We start from the raw sequence: 25,901 nt of genomic DNA, 5'->3' as shown, positions 1-25,901 counted from the left end.
CATTAGATTGGGGCATATAAGGGGCTGTTGTTTGATGAATAATTCCATATTCTAAACATATTTCTTCAAAAGGAGATTCATATTCACCACCCCTATCACTTCTTATCATTTTTACTTTCTTGTTAAGTTGCGTTTCAACTTCATTTTTGTATTGCCTGAATGCGTCTATTGCTTCATCTTTACTATTCAGTAAGTAAACATAGCAATATCGAGTACCATCGTCAATAAAAGTTATGAAATACTTCTTTCCACCGCGAGATGGTATTGACTTCATGTCACAAATATCTGTGTGAATTAAGTCTAAAGGATTTGAATTCCTTTCAACTGACTTATAAGGATGTTTAACATACTTAGATTCCACACATGTTTGACATTTTGATTTTTCGCATTCAAACTTAGGCAGTACTTCCAAGTTAATCATTTTTCGCAAGGTTTTATAATTGACATGACCCAAACGTACATGCCATAAATCATTTGACTCAAGTAAGTAAGAAGAAGCTGAAATATTATAATTGTTTTCCACAACCATTACATTCAGATTGAAAAAGCCCTCGGTGAGGTAACCTTTTCCTACAAATATTTCATTCTTACTTATGACAACCTTGTCGGACACAAAAACGCACTTAAAACCGTGCTTAACAAGAAGTCCAGTAGAGACTAAATTCTTTCTCATTTCGGGAACATGAAGGACATTGTTCAAAGTCATGACCTTGCTAGAAGTCATTTTCAGAAATATCTTCCCATATCCTTCAACTTTTGCTGTTGAAGCATTTCCCATATAAACTGTCTCTCCGGGTCCAGCAGGAGCATAAGTAGCAAAAGCTTCTCTAACTGCACAAATATGGCGAGTGGCTCCAGAATCAAACCACCACTGTTTAGGATTTCCCACCAAGTTACATTCAGAAAGCATGGCACACAAGTTATCAACATCATCATGCTTTACTACCATGTTTGCTTGATCCCTTTTTCTTGTCTTTCTTCGGAGCACAACACTCCATAGATTTGTGTCCGATTTTTCCACAGTTGTAGCAGTTTTCACTGAACCGCTTCTTGCTTGGGTTGTATTTCGGAACAGAAGCCTTCTTCCTCTTTTTGTTATCTTCAACAATATTTGCTCCCATTATTTTTGAATTTCCACGGCCTCTCCTTTTAGCAGCTTTATTGTACTCTTCGATTCTCAACCGAACAATGAGATCTTCAAGGGACATTTCCTTTTGTTTGTGTTTCAAATAATTTTTGAAGTCCTTCCATAACGGAGGCAACTTCTCAATCATTGCTGCTACTTGGAATACTTCATTGATGACAAGACCTTCAGCAAGTAGATCATGAATAATCACTTGCAATTCCTAGACTTGGATAATAACAGACTTGCTATCTACCATTTTGTAGTCCAAAAATTTTGCGGCAAAGAATTTTTTCATCCCGACATCTTCAGTTTTATATTTCTTTTCAAGCGCATTCCACAATTCTTTTGACGTCTCCACGCCACTGTATACATTATACATATTATCATCCAATCCGCTAAGAATATAATTCTTGCATAAAAAATTAGAATGCTTTCATGCTTCAATCACGATAAAGCGTTCATTCTCTGGAGTTTTATCTGGCAGATCAGGAACATCTTCCTTGATGAACTTCTGTAGACATAACGTAGTTAAGTAGAAGAACATCTTCTGCTGTCAGCGCTTGAAATCAATCCCGGAAACTTTTCCGGGTTTTTCTGCCGGTGCCAATGCCGGTGTTCGGCTTGTCGATGCGTTGGCAGTCACCGTCGGAACAGCTTGATTTTCGCTTTCAGTCGTCATTTTTTCTGTAAAAGAATGACACAAACAAACGTTTAATAAACGTTTTCAAACTGGAGTAAAATTCACGTAGATTTTAATCTCCAACAAAACGCCACGAAGGCTTTACTCTCCAAAACGGGAGTACGCAAAACCACAAAGGTTTTAGTTTGCAGAATAATAAGAATAACACAAATACAGAAATAAATATTAAATTCCTTAAGATTGTTAGTCCCGCCAATATTGCTGTATTTGTAAATAATAATTCTGGAAAATATAAGTTATCGTAATGAAACAGTAATTAATTCGAGCCCACTGAATTCACAGTGTTTCCTTAAGGAATTTAATCCCCTCCTAGTACCCAAGGTTATGGATTATTTCCTCCCAGGATAGAACGAATCACACACTGGTGTAGCGGTACTTCAAACCCCAGTGTTTCAGCGAACACAAAGTTCGGTAGCAAATCACACTTACAGTTGCTTTGTTTGAAGTTAAAACAATGCAGAACAAAGGAGTAGAAACTCAGAAAATCGTATGGAAATGCTGAGAGGAAGGAGTGCAATGTATAGCCAAAGTTGAGTGTTTTAAGTTTGGTTTATCTTTCTTCAACAGCTGCTGCACATATTTATAACAGTCAGCTTTGAAGATGAACGACCCTCCACCCTGCATGCACTAGCTTGTTTGTAGAGCAAGCACTTGGCCATGGTGGGAAGAGCATTAGGCGGCTACTATTGTAGCTGGTGGTCAATACACAGATTGGAACATATCCGTTACAAATGTGGATAATCTTACGTTAATATTTACTATTAACAAATAAAATCCGAAGCCGAAACCGAAGCCGAAGCGTCGAAGCCGAAGACGAAGCCGAGCCGAGCGAGCGACAACGACGGCGCGAGGCTTACTTTCTTCTTAACTCTTTAAGAGCTACAAGAAGAGCAATTATATATATACCCACCAAAAATCTTTTCCTCTTCCAATATGGGACAATGTCTTATTGTCAAGAGGGAAAAACTTAAAATTTTACTCAAAAATTTTATTTTTCCCTATATTTCCCATTCACCCTAATTTTAAGACTATTTCATCTTAAATAACAAAAACCTCGACAGTTTTGCTAGCAAAAAAGAAAAAAAAACTACTTTTGTGTTTGTATACAAATACACACATATATTGGGTGAAAATGAAGAACTAATTTCTTACACTCATAATATCGATCTTTATTGGTGAATGGATAGAGATAGATGATCATATCGATAATGAGGAATCGTTGACTATACAAATATTTGACCAAAAAATATAATTTTTTGTTCAAATAATTAATTTTTTGTGATAATGAGTTAAACATAGTTAATAGTAATATTTCTAGATGTGAATTTTGAAAACGTGCCTAGCGTCAAATAGATCTTGTGGAAGAATGACAACAGCGTGCAATAACTATGCCAAAAAGTATGAGCAATAATGTAGTATTTAATAGCAATATGAATAACAATAATAAATGGCATTTAAGTAAATAGGAGGAGTGATTCACCCAATAAAGGATGAACTAGATGATTGCTCCTCCTCGCAGTGATGAGTGACAGACAAATACTAGAATGTTCGAACTATTCTCGAATCTGATGGAAAAGTATGGAATAATATGAATGGGAATCTTGATGAAAATGTAGTGTTTGTATCTTAGTAAAAGAGTGAATCTTTTGTCAAATGTCAGTTCTTATAAAATGAATGTCACATGCCCCATATCATTGTCTCTTTTCCTATTTATATCAAATATTTTTCTAGTAAACCCTAATAGTACAAGTGCACAGAATATCCTCTAGAATATTCTCTTTAATATCTTATTTTCAAAAATTAATCGTTACCGCTTCATCAACGGTGCTCGACGTCGACCATTGTTGCCATCTCGATCACGAGTCTCGATGCTTCCTGGTCGACCTCGACTGACGACGGCTCGAGGGCTCTTTCTTTAGTGTTATCTTATCTTAAATATTCTAGGGCAAATTTTGACTCATACACCAAGTATCTAAGATTACTTACTTGAAGTTGTAAAAGTGTGTTATTAATTTGGAATAGCCTATGAGAATGTTCTTGATATATGCTTTGTTAGGGACCATATATTTTATTATTTGTCACTTCTTTAAGTGATTTTTCATGTTTGGATTTTATCTCGCTTGCCGTTTGAGACTTTGATATAGTAAATGTGGTAGTTTTTGTATGATCTTCTATTGTAGAATCCAAGTATCATATATATTTGTTCCTTCTGTTACTTTGATTTATTAGAGGAACCACCCCTATTAAACAAGGTGGCCTTATTTTATGACAAATCAATTAAAATTGAACACGACCTATACACGTGTATGAAGAAAAAACTAAAATAAAACAAAATAAGAATAAGAAAAAAAACAACCCTTCATTTTGGTCAGACCTCCTTTATGCTGCTTCTTTTTTCAATTTAGAATTCGTAGAATTCTTTTAACAGTACGCGCGGCCTGCTTTAAATTTTTCTCTTTTCCTTTAATCTTCACATTAGAATCAACAATTTCTATCAGAATAAAATTTTGAACTCATCTCTTATGGAGGAAGAAAGATATTGAATGGCCAAATACATATATAGCCCTTCAAACACGATATGAAATTCCATTAGATACATCTAATCAATAAATAATGATTCGAAAACTTCAACTTGTCCGAGATGTATCTCGTGAATACAAGAGTCAACAAAACGAAAAGAGTGTAAATGAAAGTTGGTGGCGTGGTAAATGGTAATGAAAAATGATACATGCGTCATTAGAAAAAATGAATGGCCAAATATATATATATAGCCCTTCAAACACGATATGAAATTCCATTAGACGCCTCTAATAAACAAATAACGATTTGAAAACTTCAACTTGTCAGAGATGTATCTCGTGGATACAAGAGTCAACAAAACAAAAAGTGTGTAATATGAAAGCTGGTGGCGCGGTAATGAAAAATGATACATGCATCATTTAGAAAAAGAAAAAGAAAAAAAAAATACCTTGGTATAAAAAATAGAAGACTAATGCGTCTGCCGGGAGTCGAACCCGGGTCTATTGCTTGGAAGGCAATTATCCTAACCGTTGGACTACAAACGCCTTGTTGTATATTATTCATAGCCCTACATATATATTGCATGTAATTGTATATGTCATATATGGCATGTAATTTTATTTATTTATTTTTGACAGGCAAGGTTTACTCTAGCGATAGAGTATTTCTACAGCCGATCGGCAAATTGAAGGATCGAATCACATGAAGAGTAAGTAGGACACTATCGATTCTCTTGAGTGGAGCAATGACTTAAAAAAAATCTATAACCAATAAGTTGAAGGTTTGAGTCACGTGAAGATTCTCACTCTTTTTTTTATATTATCATATCAAATTTGATATGAAGAGACGTGTATAGGAGCAAATTAATTTTATCAGATCGTACAAAAAAATTGATACACTATCAATGCACAAAATTTAAGCTCATTTGAAATTAAGTTGGTTGATAATTTCATAAGGATATCCACGCATTCGAGGAAAACAACAATGAAAAAAAGAACAAAACAATCTTATAAATTGATTTAATTTACTCCCACATCGCATTATTCCAATGTATATACTCTTCTTATTCATACAATATTCCCTCTATTGTTATTTGTTCATATATTGCCAGAAAAGAACCAAACTCTGAAAGCTTCTCTTAGAGGTATCAAATGTGGCCAAGATCCTCTATTCTATTTTGCTCGAGGGACGATTCTTCCAACAAATTTTTAACATTTTGTGTGTAAAATGACAAAACAGCATTTCGGCAATAAGCATTGTGCCTCTAATACCAACAATGCTGTGTATCTAACTCAGTGACAGAGCTAGAGTATTAAGTACGGGTTCAGATGAATCTAATGGTTTTTGCTTAAATTTTGTATTTGTATTAAAAATTTATTAAATATGTATAAATATTTTATTACGATCCCAATAATTAAGACAAGCTATCAATTCAAGTTAAGAACTCATAAACTTTAAATCTTGACTTCGCTTCTGATCTAACTTAGAACTATCAGAAATATTATAATTTTTTGCAGGTGTATGTGTCTTCCGAATATTTTACTTAAACAAATGTCTCGAGTTTGAGTTTGGAGAACCACTTTGTTGGAAGTATTTTACCCTCCTTAATGAGCATTATGGCGTAAATTGGATTTGTTGGGTTAGTGAACTTCGAAAACTATATGCTTAAAGAATAAAAGTACTAGAAATCTTGCATCGTTTCTTCTACCATAATTCCAACAAAACTAAAGAATGGGGTAACAAGTTTTAATGTGTTTAAAAGTGTAAGATAAAATTTGGAAAATGTAGAACTTGATCATAGTTCTTGAATTCTTTCTCATATATTACCAAAAAATAAAGATCTGAAACAGCCTCTCTACTCCTCCGGAGTATAGGTAAGGTCTGTGTACACACTACCTTTCCCAACCCCCACCTGTGGGATTTTACTAGGTTATTGTTGTTGTATATTACCAAAAAATAAAGTTAACAAATAACAAAAATATATACATAATATAATACCCATTTAGAAAAATAAGCACTAGTTTTTGTAATACAAGAAAAGAAGTAAATTTTTTAAACCAAAGATTGGTGGTCCAGCTATTTGGTAAATCTCACTAGAAATTCACTCCTGATTTTGACTAAGAGACAAAAGAACAATGATCGTGGCCTAAGAGAACAATCCATATGGGAATCTTGAGTAACATGGAGCTCTCCAATAGCATTTTCTTAGTTTAAACTTAGCATTCTGAAATAAAATGTTAAAAGAGTTTAACTACTATATCGTCGATGTAAAAGATTCAAACTATTCAGTCACGTAGAAGATAATGGTAGGTAACTGTCCAGAAAAGGTGAGATTATTACAAGCCTGGAAAACAAAGCAGGTTACACAATGTCTGTATAAACGATAACGACTACGCCTCAATCCCAAACAAGTTGGGATCGACTACGCCTTAGTCCCAAACAAGTTGGGGTCGACTACGCCTTAGTTCCAAATAAGTTGGGACAGGTATATGAATCCTCACTAACCGTGTTACTAAGTTAAATTGAATATTAAAAAGCACGGAGGAAATGACAAAGTTGTAACCACCTTTGTGTTTTTTAAAAAGTCTCATAAATAGTCTTTTTTCATTGTAATTGTCAAGTTATAGAACTTTGCAGCCAACCTATTCTAAACTATACTTAATTAAACTCTTAATAACTGAGAGATATTTGTGCCAACCTATTCTAAACTATACTTAATTAAATTCTTAACAACTGAGAGATATTTGTTAGTTCATTGTTATAAATTATCTCCACAGCATTTCTTTAGGCAGAGACTCTCATTTCCTACATCTTCTGTAGTTTGTAAAACAGAAGATGTGTCCAACAATACTTCCTTATTCACCCAACTCTTGCCTTAGAGCAGGAAATGGAAGATTTTCATCTGAAAATTGCAGAGGAAAATTACCTATAAGAGCTGAAGTTCTTACAGTTGCACCTAAGAAGAAGGGACAAAGTAAAATCCATGAATTATCAGTACAAGGAATTGCTCACACTCATCAACGTGTTCGCGAAGTTGTTTGGAGGCAAACACATGTTACAAATGATTGTTATAGAAAGCCAAGTTTTGATCCTATGTTTCTTGAAGAAGCTTATGAATTATGCAGGAAAATTTGTGCAGAATATGCTAAAACTTTCTACTTAGGTTCATCTCTTGATCCCTTCTCCAAGATTGACATATGACAAATAGTATAATATCAAGTTATACGTGATAGATATCTCTTTCTTGTTACAATTTATGGCTTCGAATTTTGCTATAATTGCTAATGTGCTATTAAGTTACACTTTCAAAGTTTTCATTTTAATGGTTATATGACTAATGTCCTAATACCTTGTTGATACTATTGTTTGTTTATTGCTCCCTTTTCTGTTCTTGAGCCGAGGGTCTACCTGAAACAACATCTCTACCTTCATAAGGTAGGGGTAAGGTCTGCATACACACTAACTTCCCCAGACCCCATTTGTGGGATTCCACAGGGTTTGTTGTTGTTGTTATCTCCGAGTTTAACCTCCTTATGACTAAAGTTCAATTTGATCATGTTGCAGGAACTAAACTGATGACTGCAGAGAGACAAAAAGCAATATGGGCTATCTATGGTAAGCTATAGTGATAGAATGATCCCAAGTTTTAAACAAATTACTAGGCCTTAATAGTAAGGTCTAAATTAACAATATCCAGTATTGGAATTGAAGCAAAGATTGTATGGAACTTGTATTTGATCTATATCTTGAAAGTTGAACTGAAAATTGTTCTGCTTCTTTTTTTGAAGTATGGTGCAGAAGAACAGATGAACTTGTCGATGGACCGAATGCTGACTACATGAACAACACTGCTCTTGATAGATGGGAAGAAAGATTAGAAGACATTTTCAACTGCAGACCTTATGACTTGCTTGATTCTGCTTTAACTGATACCATTTCCAACTTCCCTTTAGACATCAAGGTACAAAAAGAAATTCAATATCCCCTTCATTCTTGTTAAAAATAGACTAAACTGTTTAGTAAGTTGATACAAATTTTCGCGATTATGATATGTAGCCATTCAAGGACATGATAGAGGGAATGAGAATGGACACGAGGAAAAGCCGATATGCAAATTTCCAGGAACTATATATGTACTGCTACTGTGTGGCTGGAACAGTTGGACTAATGAGTGTACCAATAATGGGAATTGCACCAGAATCTCCAGTTTCAGCTCAAACTGTATATAACTCAGCACTTCATTTAGGCATAGGGAATCAACTTACTAACATTCTTAGAGATGTTGGAGAAGAGTAAGTTCACATTTAGGCCAATTCTTGGTAGTGTAAATCCAACTTGCCATGTTAGATTATCTAACCATTTTTGCTACTGATCTGTTTTAGTGCATTGAGAGGAAGAGTTTATCTGCCACAAGATGAACTAGCACAGTATGGAATATGTGCCGAAGACGTGTTTTCGAGAAAAGTCACTGATCAATGGAGGGAATTCATGAAAGAGCAGATCAGAAGGGCAAAATTCTACTTCAACTTGGCTGAGGAGGGTGCTTCTCATCTTAACAAAGCTAGCCGTTGGCCGGTAAGTTCACTTTCAAAAAGTTACAGTATTAAGTATTCAATTCAAGATAGGCAAAGGCTAATCAAGATTCATGTATATGACAAAACCACACACAGAAAGTTGTGAAAATAAAGGAAAGGTTTAACTACATTTTTCATCCTTGTGTGTGAGTGCGTGTTTGTGATAAAGGTCTCCCACCAACACAGGTACCAAGTAACCAAGTAACTCTGGTCTTTGCCCGACAAGGCTTAGTTAGATCGGAAGAAATCACCTAATGCCTTTTGTCACTGTTGGAATTTGAACTCTGATTTCCCATAATTTTCACCCACTTTATTGACCGCTATACCACGCTCTTGGGTGCAGTTGTGTTTTTGTGTTTCAAAGATCATTTCACATACTCTTACAATATGGACATAACCTTCCTAGACTTTGTGGACTAAAGTGAAATGGTCAAATTTTGCATCCATACCAACTCTAGATGTGATTCAGTCACTCAAAATTAGTGTTCATACAGGTTAAAAACACTTTTGTTTCACAAACAACATTAATATGACCAAATTATCTTCAATGAAAAGTTAAAATAATTTGATTCAATTCAAACGTTCATGGAAGTTATTACTTAAGTTTTTTGTCCCAAACAGGAAACATAAGGATATTCCATTTGTTACGTTGTTCAGATCGATTAGAAGGTATCGAAATAGCTAGAACTGAATGCAAAATGTATACACCTAGGTGGTGGTGGGCATCTAATCGGCTATATAGTATAGTTAGTGGTCGAAAAGATCCTATATTTATGACCAAGAACTTGTCTTTCCTCTTGTTCTCATGACACGAGCGGACAACAGCCATGCAAAGCCTAATTCAACTCGAGGATAGTGTGTACCTAAACCTAAAAAAACAACACTTATGATGTCCTGTTTTTACTAAGTCTTGATCAGTTTGTTATATGTTTTCTTGGGTGCAGGTTTGGTCATCCTTAATTTTGTACAGGAAAATTTTGGATGCAATAGAGGAAAATGATTATGATAACTTAACAAAGAGAGCTTATGTGGGGAGGGCCAAAAAGTTGGTAACTTTACCTGTTTCATATGTTAAAGCTCTATCACTGCCAAGTTTGGCCATTCAATAGACAAAATACAGAAAGTTGTAAGGTGTAAAGATAATTATTGTATTGTATTAATATAGAAGGAAATGCCATTCTCTGCTTGAAAAAACTCCAAATTTGTCTTGAATTCTATGATTAAATCAAGTTATTGACACATGCAAACGAAAGTCTTTTAATTTATTATGTTTTAGAAGATATCAGGTAAGTTTCACATAGACAAAACATGTGGACTTAAAAACATACCACATGCCAAACTATTTACCAGACGTTAGGTCATAAAAGATAGATTAAACTCGACAATCTTAAGTTTAACACTTAATCGCAACTACTATCAGCCAATCACTAGCTTTTGTTATAATAATATCGTAAACGCAAAGAGAAAGAAGAATGTGATGGAAAATTATTTTTTTCTGGTCTAGCCTTTAAGTGATTCCGGAGAATCACTCTTGCATTTTCTCTCCTCTTTTTTTTTTGTATCTTGTGTTGTCACTACCTGTCGCCTCCTTCTTCTCATCTTTTCTTCAGCCGAGGGTATTTCGCAAACAGCCTCTCTGTCTTTCCAGGGTAAGGGTAAGGTTGCGTACGTTCCACTCTCTCCAGAACTCACTTATGAAAATACGCTAGGTTTGTTATTGCTCTTATTGTTATGTACCAATTAAGCAATTTTTTCCATCCCGATAATTGAATCATTTATGACTTGATAGTTCAATTTAATGATCCCCACAACAGTACAATTAACTTTAATAACTTCCACTAATTAAAACATATATTGAGTGATTGATGCAGCAAACTAGAATAGGCTGCTGATTAATCCTGTGAAATCGCACATACACTAGAAAGACGTTTAGGCAAGTCTTTTTTATAATCAACTTGAATATAACCACTTTGCAAAATTGAAAAAAAGAGTGCAGACTGAGCAAGGGATAAGAAAATAAATTACTCGAGCACCCATTATAAGGTAAAAATAATATCTTGCCTCTACAGAGCTCACACAAGAGATATCGTCTTTCTACAGGGGGGACAAAAATATCAAGGAAGGAAATGATGGTCCTTTCTACTAGTAACCAAAAAAATATGTAACGAAAAGAAAACGGTTGAACATTGTTTGTTGGAAATGATACATGCAGTAGTGACTCCGTTATCGGTTTAACTGTCTTTTCACTGCATTTCCATGAAGTTTCAGGAGAACTCTGAGAGGAAGAACACGTCACCTGCCCGATGTACATGCTTCATGTAATCGCAGTATCGTGATACTATAGCAGTAATAACTATAGAACTCCTCGGAAGCTCACCAAGTTTAGCAAGACCTGCTGCAATAAATCGCCAAGTTTCTGTCGCTTCATCATAAGAAGTAATCTGGCGTTCTTCTGGTTACATCTGGTTCCCCTCTTCTAGGAGCTGGTTCAAACTACAAGAAGAAAAAATTTATTTCAAACAACAAGAACAATAATCTTTTTGTTCCAATTTATATGGCAACATTTCCTGTTTAGACTGTTCCAAAAAAATGACACCTTTTTTTATTTGGAAATCTCTAACTTTAAACTTTCTATTCCACACTTAATGACATGCTCTTGATAGCCATAGAAATGTCATAGCATGTTCAAGACAACAAGTTCTAAGAACTTTTGGTATGTCTGGAAAAAATTTCTTAGACTTTGTGTCTAGTCAAGCACTACCATATAAAATGAAACGGAGGGTGTAACAATTCTCAAGCTAAGACAATATTATTTGCAAAAACTACTCGTCTGCCATCTTGGAAAATAGCAGTTCGTGAGAGAGAGACACCTGAATGAATGTATGTCCATTGCAGTCGTCAACTTCCAAGATGGATGCCATATTCCCACAGCGGTAGCAATAATTAGGGGCACTAAATATGGTAACCACTTTTTGATCCTGCAACAAGAAAGTGGTTAAATCGGTCTCTCTTGGATCAAATTTGCACGCAAAATATATATATAAGGTCTATAGGACTAGTTACATGTGCCCAATTGAATCCCTCCATGACCAGTTGGTGTGCTCTTGCAATTAGCTTTAAGTTGTTGGTGTGGTTAAACTGCTCAGATATATCCTGTTAGAATACAAAACACGATATCCACAGCTTCATTAGCTCATACGAACAAATAAGAACCACTAGATACGTCAGAAAAAATTGAAGTGATACAGAGTAGGTGTGTTACTTGGCCAAATGTATATCCAGCACCCCTGGGTGAAATACCCCAGCCGCAACGATCATCAGGATCAGACCACAAAAGATCACACATAGCCCCTTCATGTGGAACTTCTTGGACTCGGTCAAAATTACGTATATTATCAAGAGTTTCAATAGATGGCGACAAACCACCATGGAGGCAAAAAATTTCGGATTCAACCTAGAAAGATTCCAGAAAACCTGTCAGTACAATTTCAAGACCACAAGAACTTTGGGGAAAAAAAAAAGCAAGTTTAAGATATAAACAAGAAATTGCACAAGAAGCACATCTTTCCTCCTGAAATTATACAGAGAGAACCTATATCCATCAACAACAAGCAAGCATTGCAATAACGGCAACAGTGATGATATTTGGCATGTTGGTGCAGTGCTAGTTAGTTTAACTTCAGTCAAAACGCATGGCCAAAAATAAATCAATAAGTTTTGTTCTTCCCATCACCGCTCCACCAGATGGGCTAACTTCAGTCAAAAACGCATGGCCAAAATTAAATCAGTAAGTTTTGTTCTTCCCATCACCGCTCCACCAGATGGGGAGAGAGAAAGGGGACAGAAAGGAGCTCTTTGAATAGTTAATTACATGCCAATTAGCAACACGTCTCCATCAAACAAGGATTGATGATTATGTCATACACAAGCTTAAATATTATCTATTCGGCAATCAAAAAAGGGCAGTCCGGTGCACGAAGCATCCCGCATTTACGCAGGGTCCGGGGAAATGCCACCCAAGGGGTGTGATATAGGCAGCCTACCCTGATGCAAGCATCAATGGCTGATTCCACTATTCGGCAATCAAAATGCTTACAAATTTATATTTTGATAATGTTCAATATACACTTATAAATTAGCTGCTATTCCCTTGGCAAAATATCTTGACATTCTCAGAGGTGCTAAATGCAAAATTCATATCTGCGTACATACTACCCTCCCCAGACCCACTTGTGAGATTACACCGAGTCTGTTGTTGTTGTTGTACATTTGGGAAAAAGCTTCTCTGAGATAATTTTGTCTCGTACAAGCAAAACCAAGTTGAAATGCATAGAATGCGAGTAATGTAGGTTGCAGAACACTTTGAACATCAGAATGGAGCTCCGAATGTGATTTTGAACCACTAAAAATGTGTTCCCAAATAAGGCCTACATAAAATCTACAAGTCATGTACAAAAACAGCTCATTGGGATGCCCAACATATTGCCGAACCAAATTAGTTTTTTATTTTTTCAATGAAGTGAACTAGGTTATCCCAATAAGTTCGAATCACATGTTCAAACATATGAACATTTATGCCTAGAGAAAATGTAATATCACTTCTTCCCGCAAAATTCAGGAATAGTCAACCTAGCTTATTTCGCAAAGCTAGTTTTCCTTCATCAGAAACATGTGCAACCTGTCATTGCTTTTACCATGAAAAGCAGCAACTTCATAGTATGATAATACTATTAGTGCCCCTCCCTTGAGTTAAGAAATACATAAAAGCAAGTTATGGGATGCTTAATTCAACTTAGAACACAACGAATTGGTGTTCAACTTCAAGGCCATCTCAATATAATTCCATGACAATATTAAAAGGTCATTGAATTTCCATAGCCCAAGATTTAAGCATCAGCATCAGCTAAATACGTATTAAAAAGAGAGAAACACAAAGAGACATAAATGTAAAACAAAATTAATAGATAGTACTCGTCCACAAAATCAACATAACTAAATCGAGGAAATAATACTAACCAAAGCCGTTAGAGGGAAATAGTCAAATAGATCTGTGAAAGTCTTCCACACATTGGCATTACCATATCTGTAAAGGGCGAATGCAGTCAGTCAGTTACACCACTCCACCCCCGAAAACAATAAAGTTATGAGACAATGCAACCAAGAAAATGTATAAAATAGGAGGACTCACTTTCGTAAACATTCATCATAAAACCCATACACCTGAGTAATCTGCAAGATGTAAACAGACAATCAGAGCTCAAAATCTAAACATGAACCAAGCCCCAATCCAAAATAGAAATGGAAGAACAAGTATTTGTAATGCAACTCAAAAGGGATCCATTTGATGCAAAATGTAAATAAAGAAATCCTAATATAATTATATATACCTGACGACTCTCATGATTTCCCCTCAAAATTGTAATCCGCTGAGGATAGCGAACTTTAAGAGCCACCAAAAGCTGCAAAAACAAGTTAATAGTCAAAATGACACCATCACTAGCAGTAAGCAGACGATATTAAGCCATCGAAAGTTGGCACCCATTAAGCAGTGAAAAGCTTTCCTAATACCTGTAATGACGTACAATTTATATTGTCACATTCTACGACCCCAATTAAACACCGATTCAGAAAAGTGTCAATTCGGACCCCATGAATGTACCAGTTTCACTCAAATAGTACACCAATGAAAAAGCTTTGCAAACTTCAGATTTTAGTGGAAAGCATAGAACACATCTCCAAGTCTTAAAGACCACCTCCAAAAAATCATCCCCTCCGAAGCATCTTCCCCAAAAAGGTCAACACGATAAGAAGGGAAGAGAGATGTCCAGGGCCTACTGAAGGAAATAAGTAAGCACGGCACTGCTTTGCCGTAAGCAATTGAGATATTGGTGCACAACCAAATCCTCCTACTTCTATCCATGAAAAAGTAATAAAATCACACTAATCGCATTTGGACGTTTAAGAGCTAAAAAAACCTCACCGTTACTGTTTCAACAGAATAGTATCCACGATCTACATAATCTCCCATAAATAGATAGTTAGTGTCAGGACACTGCAAATAAAGAAAAAACAGAACATATTAGAAAAACAACTTTGACTGCCATCGCCTTCATTAAAGTATAGGCATTACAAAATACAAATCATTCTAAAATAAAAAGAAGCTAAAAGTTATCAAGAAATTCACTACAATAGAACCCCAATTGTTTTTTTCCCTCTTTATAACTACTCCCTCTGTCCCAGTTTATGTGACCCTTTTCGCTTTTCGAGATTCAAACTATGTAAACTTTGACCGACATTTTGAAAAACATATTTTCATCATATTGACATGAGAAGAATTGCAATTGATAGTACATTAGTATAGTTTTAGAATGTCTAAATTTTGACTTTTAAAAATCGAGTTAATATAGTCCAACTTAGCTTCAAAGATTAGTCAAATTGACTCTCGAAAACCCAAAAGGTTCACATAAACTGGGACGGCGGGAGTAGCATTTTATAGCTCACTAGCCATAAAAAGTCAACAAACCCTAAGAGCATGTTAATCAAATGACCAGCCATCTCATAGGATTTCTAAGGATATTAGGTCCTTGATCCTTCCCTTGCATATGGTTTTGTTTAGCCCTCGGCTTATGTGAAGGAGTTAAACTACAGTCCCATCCTCGGGGAGAGAGAGAGAAAGAGAGAGAGAGAAAGAGTGATTATAGAAACAAATATATACTTCAATAGTTAGATAACAATATATGCACCCTTGTTTATCTCTAAAAACCATATTGAGAACAATTTCCCCTTCCTCCTTCAGCACGCACACACAGAGAGCGAGTGAGAGAGAGTCTTTACCAACCAAATACCTAACATGTTTTCAAATGCTCATTGCCACCGAAAGAGGAAGTGAAAATTAAAAGGCAGTTATTCTTGCCTAAGCAAGAACCTAGTGACTAGTCCCATAAAGATAAACAAAATCCAGAAAGACAAAGCAAAGGACAAAAGTGCAGGTACCTTCCCACCAATACGAAAAAGCTCAGCAAGATCATGGAACTGCCCATGAATATCACCACATATAGTCACAGGGCTTTTCACTGGCTGCAGCAGGGAAAGTTAAAACCATTCAATCCTACAATAAAATAATCATGCACTTTCTAAATCTTTCTAATAAGACATAAATGTTAAATCTGAAAGCCTGAGAGTTCTCTCAGCTTGATAAGAGAAAAATTTGTTTTTTATTTCAGGCTCATACAATGAATCAGTATGATCTTGTATCAGATATAAAATCAGATTAGGTACTGTTTTAAGTATATTAATGTAGGCTGAAGCCTTGGTTACAAGCTTGTGGACTAAAGCTTCAACAATCTAGAGAAAATAACAATATTTTATTAGAATACACCTCTCTTTGCACCTCTCATACACCTATATTTAAAGTTTTACACCTCATTGCAATGATGTGAAAGAAAATAAACAGACTTTTTGTAAAGAAAGAAAACAAACACAAATTCCTTCTCAACAGATAAAACAAACACAAATATCCCTGCAGAGACAGATCACGACCATCTTTGTTACCGTGTGAAACTTGAAAACAAATTAACAAAGTAATTAACAAGCATAATTTGGTGGGGAGGTCTTAATTCAAAACAAAAAGAGGAATTTTAAGTCCTGAGCAAGGCCCGTCCTCCCCTCCCAAAAATGAAAACAAACAGCCGCAAAGAAAAAGAGAAAAGGCAATCTTTAAAAGTACAGTACCTGCACGTTGCTTTCATCCATTAAGATCTCTTTTGCTTTCCCGCATAATCCTCTTACCTAGTGACATTAAAATAAAATAAAAGTAAAAAACCCGGCAGATTAAAAATGTAACACCTTTTTTTTACATAGCAAGAAGCCTTAAAGTAAGGCAAATTAAGAGAAGACTACACGCAACAAGCCATTGACAAGAGCGGCCATAGACATATGCTCGAATGTTGTAAGCTCAAAAATGTAACAAGTTCGATTTTGAAGAATGTTCATCGGGCTATCCCAAATATAAGTTTTAAAATCAAGTTTAGCAGAAGAGCCAAAGTATTGCTACAAACTTCTATTTAGACTACTTTCTTTTGGCACGATTAACCACTGGACGCGCTAATTTATCAGATCACTAGTCACTACAGGAATAGAGAAATGCACAGATGGGAACCCTTCTTTTTGTTTTTATTAGAGGGTATGTAATGCCAACCACCATCTTTCAACTTGAAAAACTATTACTATGGCAAGATTACAAGTTCATGAAGACATAACATGAATCACTTGCTGATTAAGAAACATGTTCGAGTATATAAGCTTAAACACAGTTAGACTTCGGCAAGTTATCATTAGGATCTTGGATTGCCTGAAGAAAAGAGAATCAAGACAAATAAGAAGAAAATGTAACCTGACGACATGAACCATTTGTATGTCGAAAACAAGTTGTAACTTTAAGGTAAAAGAACAGCAATACCTAACCAAGTTTTCCACTTGATTTTGTGAAAAATAAGAAAAACATATTGAGGCTCTTATAGTAACAAAAATATACTGTCTCGGTATATTTCACTGTTTTACAGCTATAGGTTGGAGCCATTACCAAACGACTGAAATTAATCAATCATTCATAAAAAAATTATTTTTTTAAGCTAAATTACAAACTTCACCAACTATTTTCTTCTATAACTATACTCAGTATGGAAATTATAACAAAGAAACTTAAAAGAAAAAAATAGGAAATTGAAAAAAAATTCAAATTTTGGAAATTACCCATATATCAATTCTGAAGAACAAAACAATCTGATTCAAATAATTTCCTCATCACCTCAAAAGTTCCAAAAGAGGAAAAAATATACCACACAGATTCTCAGATCAACAAACAAATCATGAAATGAATAAAAAGACATACAAAAAAACACAAAGAATAATCAAACTCAGATCCAAAAATCTTCCAAAATTCATTAAGGAAAGCAAAACCCGTTAACAAAAACAGCAATAAAATTCAAATGGGTAAAAGGTGAAATTTTACCTCTTGTTCAGATAAGGGCTTGCACTGCATAAGCTGAGCAATTTGCTCATCAAGATTTCCTTGAGATGACACCACTGGATCTAAGCTCATTTTTTTCCTTCTGGGTTTGAATCTTTTCTTCACAACAAGCACAAAAAATACAAAAAGATTGGAACTTTACCACAATTCACAGCAGAAGGGGAAATGGGGGTGGTGGGTTTGATTTGGTTTTTTGTTGTTCTTGTTCAGGTAGTATACGACATCGTTTTCTCAGCTCCACTCAAGAGAGAGAAAGAGAGAGGAGTGAGTGGTGGTGATGGAACCAAAGAAGGGGAAAATTGCAAAGAGCCCTCTTTAGCTTTATTTTTGTTCTTTTACTTTTTCAAGTAACTATTTTTCCTTCTTTATATATTTTTTATATGCAATCAATATTTTTTATATATATATATTTAACTAACGATTATAATTATTTTTATCGACTCATCAAATATATTAAAAGTCTCTTTTTCACTTGGTGTGTATTATCTGGTTTGGGGTCTCAACTCTAAATTGATTTATATTCTAACCGTATAAGGCCTCCAAGATGAAGAAATATATTCTACCAATTTTTTTTTTATTCTAAAAAGTTTAAAGCTACTTGAGGTCGAAATCAAGGTGGAAAAAATGTTAGTCATTCTATCGCAACATTTAAGGCTAAGTAAGTATGTCATTTTATAACTTTACTTTTTGGAAAAATAAACAAGTACTCATATAATTTAATTCCAATAAAAATTATTGATGGGCCTGATTCAAAAATTTTAAATTATTGAATGGCCTCATTCAAAATTTTTGAGTTTTAATTTTTTTTTATTTTTCGATAAAATATTAGGTCGCATGTAATAAAATAACCATTTTTTTATTTCTAAGAGTTCATAATTTGAGATGTTTTACATTTTGTTATAGAGCCCGTTTGGATTGGCTTAAAAAAATTATTCTTCAGCAGAAATAGCTTTTAAGCCAAACAGCAATAAGTTGGGGTTGCCTAACTTATTGCTTTTGGCTTGTTTTAAGCAAATTTTAACTTATTTTAAGTATTTTTTTACTTTGTCAAATACTTAAAAAAACTTTAAAAAAAGTTAAAAGCTAATTTGAGCGGCTTAAAAGCCAATCCAAACACCCTCATATTCGCCTTGCAGATTCTATGTACCTTGAAGAGATAGTTATAAGGTGAATTTATCTCTCCAAATTCACTTTTAAATTTTTTTCTAAATAAAGAATGATGCAGTTATGGCATATATCTACAAGAATGAACTCTCCATTTGGTCTATAGCAAGAGCCAATATCTTCATGTGTCTTTACTGTTCGTTCCGGAGGAGCATTAAAGAATTTTCTTTAATTCCAACACATCAATTGATCCTTAAATGACTAATACCTAGCAAATCCCAAAAGGCAAACAATGATTGTCTAATATTTTTGCTCGAACTCTCAACCTCATGTTGAAAGCAAATGAATTTTAACATTAAAACAATCTTCACTCGTTACACAAATAAATCAATAAGCTTTATCAACAAGGATTAATGTAAACTAGTAATGATTATTTCATTCTTAAACTGAAGTTTTATATTCGAGTCTTAGGTTTGAAGTCATTTTTGTTAGGGAATATTTTATCCCTAATACGGACATCGACTAATTCTAACTTGAAAACCAAACGTAAAAGAGTTGTAGATAGATGTGAGAGTCTCTCTCTCTCAAAAAAATTATATCTCTTCCCAGCTCCCACACACTTTAATTTTTACTTTTTCAACTCAGTCTCCTTGAATGCCCAGACCTCCCAACGAGTCCTAACATCTCTAGTCATGTATCTTCTCTCTCTGATCACGAACCACCTGATATTGGAATCATGTAAATTGTTGATCCCGCCTCGCCTGCTTTAAATGCAACTTTTTTACACATACTGGTCTCCAACACGCAATCCTCCTCCTTTCTAACGGCAAACTATACTATCAACAAGGAAATTAACCTCTCAGATGAAAGCACCAACTGTGAAATTGATGATGATAATTTTATTTCACTCACCACCTCTAATAAATCTAGACTATACTCCATATGGTAGTTTTCTATTATTGTCAAAGGTTTTGGGAAAAAAGGACACCAGATTCTCCGAAACAAAATTACCTCACTTTGGAAGTCCACTGAGGATCTCCCATTAATCGACCTAGGGTCTGATTTCTTCCTAATCAAACTTAAAAGGGAAGAAAACATGCATAAAGCTCGTCATGGCGGACCTTGGTTTATTCCCAATTACTTTCTCTCCCCCCAACCTCCTTATTAGTAGTCGAAGTAAAGGCCAACATGAGATCAAAGTCAAGTGTCGTATATTCGCTCTTTGTTCAACAAAGGCCATTGATATTCCCTTACTTCTCAAGTTTTAAATTTTATGAGCCCTTCGATTGTATCCCATAATAAAATCTCTCTAATAAACATCTTGTCGATGATTCGATTTTAACATATTATTTAGAATCTTCGTGTGCGCTTTTCGCTTTCGAAAATAAAACCAAAATTTATCGCTCCCAAAACACAACTCACATACTCGGCACTGTGGGTTCACCTACCTGAACTTCCCACATAGTTTTATGATTTGGAAATCCTACCACGAGTAGGTTCTAAATTAGGACAACTACTGAAAGTAGATACTTGCACTTCGGCAACCACTAGAGGAAGGTATGCCCGTATTTGTATTGAAGTTCCACTAGAAAAACCACTCAAAATACATATACACATAGCAACCATAAGCAGACATTGATATATGAAGGCCTTAATTTACTATATGTTAAATGTGGCCATTTTGGGCATACAACATGGAATTGTTACTACGTCCTTAACTCACATACACATCTACTCCATACTGCTAATACACCTTCATCACCTACACCACATACATACCACCTACCAGTATAAGCATAGTGAAACACTGACACTTTTCAAAAGAAATCAAACACACGATACAACAACCGTCCATCCAACATCTACAACGAAGAATTGCAATCCTTCAAACCACCCTTGAACACACGAGCGATAGGGCTGGAGAAGGTGGTGACCGCCCACATGGAAACAACCTCACCAAGTATGTCCTCAAACCCTAATGGGCCATCCCCAGTCCATTTAACACCGGCTAAAGCAATATTGGGAAAAAATGCCATTACAACTATAATTAATCGATTATCCTCGTTAGAAAATATTGATCTAAACTTAACCATAGCAGATCTTGCCTCTAATAGCCCAATGCTTATGTCCTCATCTGCCAAGCCCATCCAACCTAATGAATCCAATATAAACAAAGACACACTTCCTAATGAGAAGCAAAATAACCACTCAACAACAGACCAACAGCCCATGTCCACCAATTACTAGCAAAGTCATACCACTTATGACCATCTCTACCTATAGCACATAAAACCATAGTATTATATCCTGGGCTGGACACGCCACATAGCCCTGAAAAACCATGTCAAATTAATATTACACCTTATGACAAAACCACTAATCCTAACGAATTAAAGGTTGACACATCAATCCACCAAATAGTAACTTCCTTTACTCCGCCAAACTCAACGAACCATAGCACACAAAATTTGCATGCTACATTACCCATCCATCAAACCAACCCTACTACATCTCTACTACCATTTAAACATAATCATTCCCACTCATGTGAAAATTCTTATGCAAATCCAAACATCCAATCTTCTGAGATATATGAACAGAACTCAAAATACATACAACTGTCCTTACCCTTCATTAATACTACACCTGTACCATCTACCAATCTATCTTGTACTTCATCTATTACTACATCTAACGTAAATTCTCCAGAAACTAAGCGTGCAGTGTCCCGCCTTCCCCTCAACCTACAACAACATGTACTTGAGGGATACCATCAACGCAAACAATCAATTCTTCCACCTCCCCTGCCTAACCATGCAATGACCTCACCACCCCCATCCAACAACACCACTGATATACGCCTCTGTCACGCCCCAAACTTGGGGAGCATGACCAACGCTCAATCGAGTAAACCCGGTCGAGCAAGCCTACTTTACATCAATATCTCATCATAGCTCATTCATGATTTATCAAAATATCATTAGATCATGACTTTTAAATTGAATACATTTGGCTCAATGGCCTACAATCTTTCTCATGATGGGTGCGTAGCCTCATAAATACTGTGAACATAAATGCATGACAAAACTCAAATCTTTAATTACACGACCCATAGTGTACATGGAGCTTCTATGACAATAGATACATAAGTACATAAAAAAAACTAGACTCGAATACCCACTAGAACTATAACGGGCTCACCATTATCTGTTGGGGAAAAGGGTGTACTGCTATCACTAATCAATGTCACCTGGTGTGGAACCACCTGCATCAATTAAAAGATGCAGTGCCCCCGCCAAAAGGAACGTGAGTACATGTGGAATAGTACTCGTATGTAAGGCAAAGAGAACGACATATGAAGTTATGGTAACTCAACTAAGAGGCAAATGAAGTACTTCAAGAAACTACGAAAACATCCCATAGAGTCACATTTCAAGTCTTATTATACTTGCATCATTCTAAACTTCTTTTAGGATTAACTGAGCCATATGAACTATACGTGGAATATATAATATAATGTAATTGAAATAACATGTACAAACAAGGGCAATGAAAGTGGCACTTATTGTCTGCGTTAACAATGTGTTTCACTAGACCGTCCATATCCCTCTCTTATTTTACATTTATACATTCACATGTGCGTCTCATTGACCATCCATAGTGTTTACATATCATATTATACACCTATGCATCTCATAGACCGTCCATAGTATTTATTCATACCGTACACCTATACATTTCATACACAATACACCTATGCATTTCATAAACCGTCCATAGGATTTCATACACAATACACCTATGTGTTTCATGGACCGTTTATAGGATCACATATACAATACACTTATATATTTCATAGACCGTCCATAGTATTCACATATTATATTATACACATATGCGTTTCATAGCCCGTACATAGGATCACATATATTTTATTATACACCTATGCGTTTCATAGCCCGTCCATAGGGTCCATAAACACATCATTATGCACATAACCATATATAAACTAAAAGCGACATGATTAACATTATATTTAAGGTCGTAATTTCCCGTATCATTGGAATACTTCATGTTCATACTCATCATGGAGAAACACAACTCATTACATTAGCACATGCATGGTGAATCAATAAGTCGATTTCAATGGCACATGAGCCCAATTTCTTTTCTTATTCATCATCATTTAGCATATGACATCTCCCTTTTATCTCGTTATTTACTCACTTATCATCTTGAGGTCATTAGCTAAGTTCATGATTCTTGGGGACTTAACATCGAAGTCATTTGCATTTATTATTTTAGAAGCGTACATAGAATGATTGAAACCATTGAAACATACAATGCCTCATAATTCTCATATTGGCAAGCGGCCACATTTCATGTTCATACTATCACTTACTTGTACTTGTCATGAGTGATCATAGAACATTAAGAGCATTTAAAACATTTAGGAACACCATAGCCTTTACTCATGAGAACGTAAGAGCTTATAACACATTGGAAACAAAAGTACAAATACGTTCATCTCATAACCTTTTACAACATATATCACTTCATTCGTACTTTCAACCACTTACAACATCATTATTTTATTGGCTCTCTTGACCATACATATGACTCTTCTTTCATGGCACAATGTCCGCATTTCATATTTCACACTTTTATTTCTTTACTTTCAAGGATTATCATCATAAACATCAACATGTAGAGTATTCTTGAAATGTATTTTCCCAAGAGGGTAATACACAGTTTCAACTCAAGAATAATATGTAAGAACTCGAAACATATTGGAAATACCTACCAAGCATGACATTAGTTAGAATAACCACATTTGGACATGACTTGAGTGCATAAGCTTCTGGACAATTCTATTTTCGAAGTCAATTTGGAACAGCTGAATCAAGGCTCATTTCATAATCTTTCACACGTTATTTCATTTCATTGGCACTATTGGCCACAAGTATAACTTTCATTCTTGGCACGATGGCCACACTTTATATCCCCAACTCACTCCTTTCACTTTCAATCATCTTTATAGATTATCAACAATAAATCATCTCTAATCACGGATTTCATTACACACACGAGTAATTAAAAGTCTTAAGAACATCGAGATTTCTTACACAATTTGGCATAATAGCCTTCATTCGAAACACGACTTAAAGTCATAACATCTTAACACACATCCCATACTTGAACACATTCTCGTATGATATCATAATAGGACAAGAGTGTTCGGAACACGTTTTGAACATATACCTTTCGATGTAAAGCTTATTCGGAATAGTCATTTTATAATAAATAACTCGGGACTTACAAGAACATCATAGGATTCAATTATAGGAGAGAAGTTTAGCCAACATACCTTGCTTGAGCTTTCCTTAGATTACCACAACGTCCCAACACTTCTAGCAATTCCAATCAACTAGAGATATAACAAAATTGAGCCATAATAAGGGAGAGATTCATAGTTTCAGCTCACTTAGGCATTTCATCAAGCACTAGATGTGTAAATTACACTACAAGATTCTTCTACAAGATTTTCTTCAATCCACAACCCATTCAATACCAAGAGTTTACTCATATTAGCTCAATCACCTTCCCATCATCCTTATATTTACATGCATACAAAAATAGCAACTCTCATACCCAAGAATCACACTCCCAATTTCCCATCTTCTGCCCAAACTCGAAATTGAAAACTAGGGTTAGAATCTTACCTCTTGGGTGAAGATCTTGTAAGATTTCCTTGTTGAATTTCAAAGCTTGGACAAGGATTGATGAATAACACACTTGGGGCTTTCTCTCTCTCTCTCTCTCTCTCTCTCTCTCTCTCTCTCTCTCTCTCTCTCTCTCTCTCTCTAGAACACTCTCACTTATCTCTAAAAAGATCAAAATTTTGCTCCAAAATGAGCTTCAAGGGCTTTTAATCAAATTGGGGTCGGATTATAAAATCAGAAAATGGACCCTCCGATCTTAATTCTACGGTCGCAGAATGTACCGCAGATCACGTCTGCGGTCCGCAGACTGGACCGCAAAATGGTCCTCCAAATCTGGACTGGACTGGACAGGTGTGCAATAGATCTGCGGTCCGCAGACCACTTATGCGCCCGCAGAGTGGACCGCAGAATCACTCTCCAAAATTCTTCATGCCAAGTATGCGACGAATGTGCAGACCACGAAACAACTATGCGATCGCATAATGGACCGCAGAACAACCTTCAAAATTCAACAAATTCTTTGCTCAACTCCGCGATGATTATGCGGCCCACGAAATGGTTTTGCTGTCGCGAAACTGACCGCATAATCGCCTTCTTCAGCCAAAAACTTCCATCAACTCATCAGTGCATTCTTCAACCCAAAAAGTTCATACCTTTCTACAATCCTCAAACACGTAAGCCTACCTCGGCACCACGGAACCTTAAATTCCTTGGCAAAATTTTACGGGGCCTTACAACCTCTCAACAGTAGACAATGGACCAACCACTCCAATTGTGGTTGAAGATGGGATTACAAGGTTATGCTCTCATCTTCACACTATAACTCAACAACAAAGAGGTGATCCTTCTAGTCAAAAACCCCACTCACTTAGCGGAGATAGTAACGAAAGGGATGAGATTTGGCATGGAAGCCTGTGTCCAAACCTAGTAGTACACAATGCAACCCCCTCTAATGGTGGATCTTCATCCATCAAGCTCCCAAATACCCTAGTGGACGTACCCCATGTATCCTCCAACCCAACAGATTAAGCCAACCATGAACCTCCTTCCCTTCTATCCTCCCCACCACAGGGGACAAATATATACCTTTGGTTCCAACCCATCAACTCATTCAATCTTTTCTCCT

General features: G+C 35.6%; 2 protein-coding genes and 1 non-coding gene across 3 annotated transcripts; 1 reads left to right on the top strand and 2 right to left on the bottom strand.

Moving 5' to 3' along the window:
• Positions 1–4,819: 4,819 nt before the first annotated feature.
• On the bottom strand, positions 4,820–4,891 carry TRNAG-UCC (transfer RNA glycine (anticodon UCC)). The gene has a single exon. It is a non-coding gene; the product is annotated as a tRNA-Gly (tRNA).
• A 2,171-nt stretch (positions 4,892–7,062) lies between these two features.
• Positions 7,063–10,172, top strand: LOC104098801 (phytoene synthase 2, chloroplastic-like). The gene is made up of 6 exons (XM_009605624.4): positions 7,063–7,509; positions 7,911–7,961; positions 8,135–8,307; positions 8,403–8,638; positions 8,729–8,921; positions 9,865–10,172. The coding sequence occupies exons 1-6, from the start codon at positions 7,182–7,184 to the stop codon at positions 10,027–10,029; spliced, it is 1,146 nt and encodes a 381-aa protein (XP_009603919.1). The 5' UTR covers positions 7,063–7,181; the 3' UTR covers positions 10,030–10,172.
• A 757-nt stretch (positions 10,173–10,929) lies between these two features.
• On the bottom strand, positions 10,930–18,270 carry LOC104098800 (serine/threonine-protein phosphatase PP2A catalytic subunit-like). Its single transcript, XM_009605623.4, has 11 exons — positions 17,931–18,270; positions 16,652–16,708; positions 15,914–15,997; positions 14,901–14,972; positions 14,308–14,379; positions 14,109–14,149; positions 13,937–14,003; positions 12,183–12,374; positions 11,984–12,073; positions 11,791–11,898; positions 10,930–11,413 (listed from the first exon to the last, which is right to left on the bottom strand). Exons 1-11 carry the CDS (start codon positions 18,018–18,020, stop codon positions 11,348–11,350), a joined length of 939 nt encoding a protein of 312 aa, XP_009603918.1. The 5' UTR covers positions 18,021–18,270; the 3' UTR covers positions 10,930–11,347.
• Between the last annotated feature and the right edge of the window lie 7,631 nt (positions 18,271–25,901).

The sequence above is a fragment of the Nicotiana tomentosiformis genome, chromosome 11 (genome assembly GCF_000390325.3).
Source record: "Nicotiana tomentosiformis chromosome 11, ASM39032v3, whole genome shotgun sequence".
In the NCBI taxonomy this organism is placed as follows: Eukaryota; Viridiplantae; Streptophyta; class Magnoliopsida; order Solanales; family Solanaceae; genus Nicotiana; species Nicotiana tomentosiformis.
Note: the sequence above shows the minus strand (reverse complement) of the source record. Positions and strands in the feature narration are given on the sequence as shown.